Below are 10,270 nucleotides of genomic sequence, written 5' to 3' on the forward strand. Positions count from 1 at the left end.
CTTAGGTTTCAAGTCCAAACAGACACTGTGAAAGATGAAGTGTGCTCCAAGCTGGCACAGGGAGTCTATTTCTGTCCAATCACAGTTCGTCATCACTAATAAATCCTATGTGTGCATCTCCCTGTGCGTCTCCTGGTCTGTCCACACCCTCAGCACAGCGTCGTTCTCCAGAACACTGGAGTCCAATAGTCACATTATGAGGATTTTAAATCACAGTGCTGGCCTGACACACACACTCCTCCACACTTTCCTTATGCACGCATTTTTCTTGGGTTGGGGATTTTGTTGCTGTGTTCAATTATCCCTGTGTGTGTTTACTAAGAAATATATAGAAATATAACATACAAAATACTACCTGAATGTTGCATATAGATGGAGAGAGAAAGAGAGAGAAAAGTAGAGAAACGCCGCGCATGACCATGTCAGTCTCCATGAGACCACAGGTGTGCAGACCAGTGGGGGTTGATGAGGTCAAGACCAGCGTTTGTCCTACATGTGTCTCTGCCTGTGTGTTTGGACAGTCAGCTGTGTGTTAATCTGTATATAAATGACACTGGGATTAATAATACATGCAGTAATTAGAGCCAGAGGTGAGTGTTTCCCTAGAGCATCTCCTCATCTCCACGTAACTGGATCTTCACCTAAACAGGGAATATCCTCCAATTAAATTCAAGCATTTGACCAGCTATGCAGATTAATTTATCTGCTACCCAATCAGAAATCGTGATACAATGGAACAGTACTTAGAGGTCAGGGGGCAAAACTCTCCAATCAATCAATTCGAAAAACAAACAAAAACAAAAACAAGCGTGCTTGTCTTCGCTACGCCGTGGACAGCCAGGGCTGTGAGGCACGGGGAGACTATCAGCCGTGGCACTGCCAGCCTGGAGCCTAGCATCAGGAACTCTCAGCTTGGCAGAAGGGCATCTACACGTTAGCTTACTGGGTCAGGGTTTGAGCCCAAGGTCTGTCTTCATAACCACTTCCTGTTACTCTGGAGACTTCCTCAGTGGGAGGAACCACTAATCCTGTGAAATAGGGATGACGCCTCATCCCCTCTCCTCCCAGAGCTGTGACCTCAGTGGAGGGAAGCGTTTCCAAACCCAGCTAGGGAGCGTGGGAGTCCTCAGACAGCTGGTTGAGTTAGACACTCTGGTTATGTTTACAGGCTCATGGAGTTGTGGTATTTTTATGTATAAAATCACAAAACAAGTCAACATCAGATGCACTTTATAGACATTTATTTTTCTCTATAAAAGTAAGTGTGGTTGCTTTGTGTCTCCACGGAGATGATAAACGCACTCTCTGCTGTAGTCCCTGAGTTTGTCAGCTGGCTGTTCTGTGATAACAGGAAAATAAAAAGTAAAGATTCAACGCCTGGGAGGCCAGTGAAAATCAGCACTAAGGAGGTTTGACATACGGGGTTTCATTGTTTAATGATTAGTGATTCATTGCTAGTGATAGATTGCTAATGATAAGTGATGATCCTCTGCTTCTTAGGTAAAAGGCGAACACACAGAATGGAAACTGTGATCAAGCACTAACACAAGATGTTAATTCAAAATCTGTGTGTGTGTCTGTGTGTAGGTAATCCAACTGGAAGGAGGGACACCAGTAAAAGGTCTGTGTTTTCAGGTGAGCGTTTCTACAAGTGTGTGTCATGAAAACTGATCAGCCTGTGTAGCACAGAGAGTCCAGGGGAACATTACTGAGGTGTGTTAGTGGGATGGACACACATACACACACGCATGCACACGCATACACTCGCGTGCGCTCTCTCACACATACACACACGCATGCACATGCATACACTCACACGCACTCTCTCACACATACACGAACGCATGCACACGCTCACGCTCTCTCACACATGCACGCACGCACACGCATAAACTCGCACTCTCTTTCTCTCTCTCTCTCTCTCACACACATGCACGCACACATACATTTCCACACACACACAAATCATTTTTCTACTTTCATGTTTATCTTTGACATGTTTGAATACTGAAGTGTTCATAATTACCACAGTAATTATTCTCATTAGTGGTTGAGTGTGTGTGAAGTCTCCAAACAACTGATGTTTTTCTTTATGCCTCCTGTAGGCCTATAAGGACAACAGCTGCAAACATGGACCCACTCCAACACTTATGCAATCCTACAGGGCATTTGATCGTTGTGAATAAGCCACAGACTCATATTTTTCTACTCGTATTACAAAAATAGATTGTGTACTTTTTTTTCCACAGAGGTTAATATTTCTTAGAACCTGGTACATTTATATGCTAATATAGAAATACTTGAAATTATAGAGCTCATCGTTGAGAATGACCTGTGCTTGTGGCTTGTTTTTAGCATGTTTCCTAGAGTTTAGCAGAGAGAAACGGCCATGCATTCACGGACACAGTATGGATATGACTATGTGCCAAATGACTGGACATAGAAAAACAACAAAAACAAAGATATTTTGATAATATTAGTTAAGGAAATGACTGCCTTATCGGGCATTAAATAGATCTATGAAATTCACAGGTCGTTATAGATCTCGGAGAAGCTGTATTTCTTGTGGTGTTCCACACCACAACTCTCCTGTTACCTACAGCTCGATTACCTACCCAGGTCCAGTCCTGCTGGTCTGACACCCTGAAGAGTTTGGCTCCACCCCTAATCTCACACACCTGCTTCCAAGGTGCTAATGAAGGACTTGGCTAACTGGATCAGTTCTGTTGGAACAGACTTGGAACCAAACTGTGCAGGGTAGATCTCCAGGACCAAACACCGCTGACCTACACCATGTATAGAACTTGTAAAGCTGTGAGATGTTTGATTTCTGTGCCTGCTAGATCTTACTGTGTGATGCAGATTAAACTCATTCATACAGGACTGTGTGTTGTTGCCTTTCCTACACGTATATTCCTACATGTACACACACTAACACACCTTCCTCCTCCTCCTCCTCGTACTGAGGTAAAGCAGGCCTCTTTTAGGTAGCAGAAGTTACACTCTAATCCGCTGTACAGTTGCTGGGCTGATGATTTGTTTAATGCACCATTGGAGGGTCTGAAATTTATAAGCACGAAACTTTTATTCCTAGACTAGAAATCCTGTGGAATAGAGTTCATTCCCTGGACAGATGTGATTCCCTGGACTGTACTGCTGTTGTGCTGCTGCTCCATGGTGACACGTTCATTCTGACAATTCCCACAGAGGTCTGGTAGTCTTACCCCTCTTTCAGGCAGTTAGTCTCCAACCATCTGACAGATGCTGTTTTCAGAGCTGACGCTGTTGAGAACTCGCCAGCCTTTGCTCCTGTGGTTTGTGCCGAAGTTCTTTGTGTTGCGGTGAAGATGGCTGAGCTGAAGGCCACCAAGTTCTCCCAACACACCCTTCTGCATCAGAGTTTACACAGCCCACTCTGAAAACAATACGGCTCACTGTCTTCCTGACTCTGTTCGCTCTCGTCCACACTGTGGCCTGGGTACCAGCTCCTCCCCCTCTGTCCTGTAGATGTGTGGATGTCAATGTGGAGTGTGTAAGATCTACTGGCAGATGGAGGGCAGGATAATCAGACATCCGGGGAATTCACGTCCTAACCCAACTGTACAGCTCCCTGTGACCCCTCATGCTGACCCCTCACCAGACACGACTGCTGGGTTCACATGTCCCAGGCTCACACACAACGGAGGCTGTGAACAGCTTGGCCTGTCAACTCCTACAGTGGCATCATACCTTTAAACAAGGCTGTGTTTGAATGTTCATCTGCCACTCATTTTAATCAGATGTGTGTCATTTTAATCAGGTATTTCCCCCTATAATGTTTAGAATTATGTTAGGAAAAGGGGGTGTGATTACATGAGAAAACATCTCATACTTTTAAAAGGTTCCTGAGAACTTAGTCCAGGTTGGATCATGAGGGATTCTAACTCTTCTCATGTGTGCTATGCTAACAAGTTACTGATTTAGCACTTCAGGTTTCTATATTATGAAACATCATATACTCTCTAGGTTTTGGATAAACAGAAATCAGTTGGACATGATATTCAGGGCATGTTTCATCTGTGTACAAATTGGATCCTTTTTCAGATATTTGTCTTTTGCTTTTATTTTTCTTCATGTTGGCAAAGCACAGACCAGATCAGAATAATTTAGGAACCCCAGTTGGACATGCGTGTTGGGAACTGAAGTTACCACGATGCAGATGTCTGAAAGGCTCTAATGCATTTACTTGCCCACTGCATATCAATTGATCTAACCAGTAATTTAAATACTTTTAAAAAAGACTTTAAATAACAGAAAAAAGAAACCAACTGCTCTCTAGTCCTGTTTACTGCTTGTTCTCCACTAAGGGAAGGCCTCCAAAGTTCCTGGGCCACCCAGGAGCAAAGCAACCATGTTCTCCAGGAGTTCAGGACCACCGACGCTGGTCAGCTCACGTCTCCTCCCCGCTCCTCTCTCCGCTTTCCGCTTTATTTATTGCCTAACCAAGTCATATTAATCCTGACATAATGCACGAATAAATCTTTGTCTGGGGACAAGCACACTTTTTTTTTTTCTTTCTTTCTTTCTCTCTCTCTCTCTCTCTCTCTCTCTCTCTCTCTCTCTCTCTCTCTCTCTCTCATATATATATATAAACTACAGGGGTCATTTTCACAACACAGAAAGTTTCATAATCAGGTCTATTATAGTTTCAAATAGTTTCATGACAACGTGCTAATTAACCCAAGAGAAAGCTGGATGTCACCACTGGAGACACTGGACTGACTCATATCATCTACATGTCTGATCTGTATTTTATTTCTTGGTCCAGATGCTGTTTTATCTGAAGAGGTGTGTGTCTCTGCTATGGCTGCAGCCCCATTGGCCCCTCCAGACGTGTCTGAACTTCACCATCACCCAGAACAGCTCACTGGAACCTGAGTGGTGAGCAGGTCGACCTCCAAGTGATGACGCACAAGCAGCAGCCGCACGGCTCCTGTGGGGAAAAGGGACTCCAAACACAAGCAAATCAAAGAAAATGGGACATATTTGTGTGACTGTGGAGGCAACGCATAGCTTTAATGACATATATAATAATTACAGGGAATGAATACGCTGTTTTGAAAATGGTGGTTTCAAATAAGAGAAAAAACAAACCGGTATAAAGGAGGCTTACTCTGTGGGCTGTTCATGTAGCCAATCAGCAGTCGGCACTTTTTTGGTCCATGCAATCCCAACACAGCCCTGGTAGACTGGGAATTATCTAACCGTGGAAACATTAATATTGACACAGAAGATCATTTGCTCTTATTTTGTCTTTGACCATTTTGCTGCCACTGAGTATCCTGGTGTCACATCTACTATCCCTCTCCCACCATTAACCCCATTAACCCCAACATTAATCCCAACATTAACCCTAACCCCAAAATGAACCCTAACATTAACCCCAACCTTAACTCTAACCCTAACCTTAACCCTAACATTAACCGTAACATTAACCCCAACCCTAACATTAACTCTCCCACCACCACTCTAACCCTAACGCTAACCCTAACATTAACCCTAACCCTGCCATTACTCTATTGAGCTCTGTCTTTCACCTGTTAGTCTCATTAGCGTCCCTCTTCTGCGCGTTCTCGTTGTCTTAGTAAAGGTTGGTGAGTTTGGTTTTGTTGGTTTGTGCCCAGAAACAGTTTGTGAGTTCTCGTCTCCGACGCGGTGACAACGCTCTTCCCGCTCTGGTTACTCGTGCCTGACCTCGTTTGTCCTGTTGACTTTGTACTGCCGCGTGCCGCTCTGATCCTCGTCCTCTCTCGTGACACCCGAGGACAGTCTGGTCCTTCAGCCAGTCCATGCGTGTCTTTGTCTGCATTAATGTTTGGTTTCACTGCGGGAAGAGTTCATTAGCCAGTGGTGTGTGGGACATTTAAATGAAGGCGATAGCCAAAACAGGAATAGGGTACTGATGACGTGACGCCACGTGCAGCCTGTGAAATTTTGGAGACATCAGTGACCAAAACAGTAAATGCACAAGGTTTGCACGTGCGAGCGGTATATCGCAGGACAACTCCGGTGGGAAATGATCTTGAGTGTGTGAATAAATGTTCAATCAAACATTTCAACCAATCAGTGAAGAGGTTACGCAGAGCTACTCGGAATAGCACGTGAACCGGACGCCTGAGCGGCACGCGATCAGTAACATTCAGAATGAACACGGTTGTAAAAATACGGTAAAAGTAAAAATCGGTAAATACGACTCGCTCGCGCTATCTGAGCAGGTGGTCGGTGCACAAGTTCCGCGCGCTTCACCTTTGAGACTCTGGAAGTGTCGCGCGTTCACCGGACGGGCCTGCGCGTGCCACACCGCCTCTCGCGCTTGGTGAGCTACACCACGTCCAGCCAAAGCATTTAAAGATCACAAACACGCTGAAGCTTTTCATACTTCATTTCTTCGGTGTCTGGGCAGTTGTTTGTTTGGAGTGTCCTGTTTGTTTCGCGGTGATCTGACTTAGAAACTGGGAAGGGCTTTTAGTATCAAGGGGGTTTTCTGTTTTGTTTTTCCTTCTTTCTTTGTGTGTGTGTGTGTGTGTGTGTGTGTGTGTGTGTGTGTGTGTGTGTGTGTGTACTACTTTCTCTGACTACCCAGAAACTGATTGTGAAAATGAAACTGCAAAAAATGTTAGTTCTTTTGAGAAATTAATCGGTTGGAGAGAATGTTTAGACCCATGTGTTTGAGTTCCTCAGATAAACTGCACCACCTGCTATATCAGTGTTCTGGTTTGGGTCTTTGAGTCATTTCACATTTCAATAATGCATTTTTGAATTTTTGGTCTTTGAGATATTTAAGTGTCTAGTCGCACCACACAGTTATTTCAGGAAATGTCTGTCTGAATCCAAGTGCTGAGGTCAGAATACATGGACAAACATCTCAACTCATTCTTCATCTTCACACACCTCTGTTAGGCCAGGAAATCTTTGGCGTGTATGTGTAAGATGTTGGAATGGGTCAGACAGGATTATGGCCATGGTGCCTGATGTATGGGTGTGTATGATGATGGCCAAGCAGTAAAGGTTGCAGTGCGGGGGTGTGTGTGTGTGTGTGTGTGTGTGTGTGTGTGTGTGTGTGTGCGTGCGTGCGTGCCTGCATGCAGCAGTACAACACTGTGTGTGTGTAGCAGTGTGGCAGGTTGCTCAGAGGCTGTAGTTCAGTCTCTGGTTGAATCACACATCAATCTCACATCTTCACCCGATCCAAGGATTGATTTTAAATTTTTTTTGCTTCTGATAATTTTAGCATTGTTACTCATGGTGGTGTTTTTTTTTTTTCAAAATGTGAATAGTCATCATCTTTAAAAAGGACAGTGATTCTTTCTTTCATGTTTACTTCAGTCTAAGAAAAGAGCTCAGAAGTGATGGGCAGCATCCCTTCATCATGGATTCACACACAACCTTGCTGGGCATCATTCCTGTTTTCTCAGTATTTCAGTCGCAGTAACTTGGACACATTAACCGTAATGTTTCTGCGTGATCAGTTCATCTTCAGAAATTCAGGCAGATGTGATTTGCTAGCCACGACCCCCCCTCTGGTCTGGTCACGTGATCTGTCTCCCCCCCAGATGTTCCAGAGAACGACCACATCTCTCCAGATGTGCCAGAGCTGTTGGTCCTTACAGTGATGAGCAAAGAGGATCCGATAGCAGAATGAGTCGTGGTAAAAACGTGACATAATGCTGATCAGAACGAACAGAGTTCAGTTGTCCGTCATCCCCGCTGACGTCTCTGCTGACACTGAACTGATGATTAATAATACATTAGCAGCAGATGTCATTTAGTTATTTTCTGAGAGTTATTTTCTGACTTTAGATCAGTCGGGGATGTGGTCACGGTTAGAAAAAACACACAGTGTACTCCGGGCTGGATTCTTGTGTGAACATGGAATGTGTTTTCTTGAAGGGATGCCAGGAAAGATCTGGCGACCGTCACAGATGTTGCAGATCATGGAAGGTTTCAGTTGTCATGAAATTCTGTGCTATCATTAAGTATCAGTCAAGGAATCTCATGTTGATGATTGAGTGCCGGCTGCTCAATGGTCTGATAGTCTCAGAAGTGCCATCAGCTAGTGCTCTGTACAGAAATGTGGCCCTGGCGTGATGGTGGCGCTTCCCCGTTCGACTGTGCCTGCATGATCACTGACCTCCACGGCTTCCAGCATGGAACTGTTACCAGCCACAACAAAGGTGGGACTAGCAATCGATGTCCACCAGGGAGCAGAGAACCAGTGCTCAGGGAACACTTTCAGCTGGCCTGTAGCTGCTTGTGTGTGTGTGTGTCAGGTTGACTGGTGCTGGTTGTGTGTGTGGTGATCAGGTTGACTCGTGTGTGTGTGTGTGTGTGTGTGTGTGTGTGTGTGTGTGTGTGTGTCTCTGTGTGGTGATCAGGTTGACTCATGGTGTGTGTGTGTGTGTGTGTGTGTGTGTGTGTGTGTGTGTGTGTGTGTGTGTGTGTGTGTGTGTGTCTCTGTGTGGTGATCAGGTTGACTCATGGTGTGTGTGTGTGTGTGTGTGCCAGGTTTGTCCTGCTTCTCGGAACAATGCTGCATTTGTCTAAAAGCTTCTTTCATGAGATGCTGTCTGGTTCACAGCCTGTGCAGTTAGATGCTCGTATTAAATGTTCTCTCAACACACGGTTCAATCCCATGTCTGTGTTCTGTGGTGAAATGTCCTTTGAGATCTGAATGCCTTTGCTCTCGCTGTGTCCTGCTGATTGTCAGAGATCAAACTCCGGGTTTTTTCCACACAATACTGGAATAATCTGTTTTACAGAAGATTGAGGCTGGTGGCTTGTGAACACTGGCCCTCACACCAGCCAGCAGTTCTCATTATGAGTTTGTTTCAGATTTCTCTCAGTACAGTTAATGGGAAGAAAAATCATGTTCATGAAAGATTCTTTTGAGTCTGAAGATTGAATTTTGAAAAGTTGTAAATTTTAGCTGATGTTGTTACACCGGTGATAATTCAGCTGTCAGTCTGTAACAGGGGCGTGTTTTTATGGACTGAGCTGTGAATACTAGTAAACGACATTTGAAATTAATGGAATTTTAAGGGGAAAACTGTTAGATTCAACTTAAGGTGATGTATGTCCACACTGGGTGAAATGAGGAAGAATTTCAGGATGATACTTTGTCCACAGTTTGTAGGTTCTCCTAACCCTCTCCCTCTCGTTCAGTGTCTGGCTCGTCTGTTCTGGTTGTTCCTCCTCACAGATCTGGGCCACGTTTCACTTATTCTGAGAAACACTCAGAGATACAGAGAAGCACGCACACTTTAATCAGAGATGCACTAGTGTGTATATAGAGAACAAAATCAATGAGTAGGTAGAAATGTGTAAATTTGAGTAAGTGGAAATATGTAAATGATATAGAAAGTGCAACATGTTCAGACATGACATGATATGTCGCCAACTCCAGGCCATATTTGACATGGCTTATCAACTATTTAAAAATAAACAAGATAGCAAAACATGAGAGCAAAAGAAAAATGTAGCACTACTAATTAACGGGGAGGTTATTTACAGAGAAGGGAACTGAATTGTAGGTAACTCTAACAATTCTTCCATACGAGGGACTCCCGAACGAAGCAGACAACTGTCTGTTCTGTGGTATGTTGGCCGACAGTATGTCACTAGGCCTAGTAGGCCTAGAGTTGATTCTAGATGTGACATGTACATCTGGAGCATATTATGGTTCTCTCTCAACATAAAGACCGAAGACGTTTTAGAGCCAGCAGAGCAGGACACGTGAGGCGGAAAATATCATTTACAGGCGTAGATATAGTGTGAAGAGGCAGGAATGAACCATTGGGTTCAGTGTGAAGAGGCAGGATTGCATTTACACTTACAGCAATTATCTGATGCTTTCATCAAAAGCGACTTACAATTCTGACTGAATACAATTTGAGGATTAAGGGTCTTGCTCAGGGATCCCAACAGTGGAAACTTGGCAGTGGTGGGACTTGAACTGGCAACCTTCTGATTACTAGTCCAGTACCTGAACCACTGAGACTCCACTGCCCTGAATGTGGCTGGTGATCTTGACCACCTGACTGGCACAGAAGATCAGAATAATGGATTACTGAAGAATACTTTATTCAACCAGAACAGAGCCAGAACATTTTCCAATGTAGGCATGGATATGCCAGATTTCTGTAGAGTTCAGCACTCCAGGATGACTGACTGACTTCTGAGAACATTTCACCACCAGATGTACAACCACTTATAAGCCCCCAAAACCAAAAGA

The 10,270-nt window shown here is 44.3% G+C and overlaps 1 protein-coding gene and 1 long non-coding RNA gene across 2 annotated transcripts in view; one reads left to right on the plus strand and one right to left on the minus strand.

Annotated features, from left to right (window-relative positions):
- c1h8orf34 (chromosome 1 C8orf34 homolog) overlaps positions 1-2,883 on the plus strand; it is a 68,154-nt gene extending 65,271 nt beyond the window's left edge. Inside the window, exons 14-15 of the mRNA XM_081721953.1 lie at positions 1,588-1,635; positions 2,106-2,883. Of these exons, the coding sequence (XP_081578079.1) occupies positions 1,588-1,635; positions 2,106-2,113 (56 nt within the window). The 3' untranslated portion in view covers positions 2,114-2,883. The remainder of the gene's footprint in view (positions 1-1,587; positions 1,636-2,105) is intronic.
- Positions 2,884-4,130: 1,247 nt separating this feature from the next.
- Positions 4,131-6,369, minus strand: LOC145650073 (uncharacterized). Its single transcript, XR_014116665.1, has 3 exons — positions 5,577-6,369; positions 5,153-5,239; positions 4,131-4,988 (listed from the first exon to the last, which is right to left on the minus strand). It is a non-coding gene; the product is annotated as an uncharacterized LOC145650073 (long non-coding RNA).
- Positions 6,370-10,270: the final 3,901 nt, after the last annotated feature.

This window comes from Electrophorus electricus, chromosome 1 (genome assembly GCF_041902795.1).
Source record: "Electrophorus electricus isolate QZ-2024a chromosome 1, ASM4190279v1, whole genome shotgun sequence".
NCBI lineage: Eukaryota > Metazoa > Chordata > Actinopteri > Gymnotiformes > Gymnotidae > Electrophorus > Electrophorus electricus.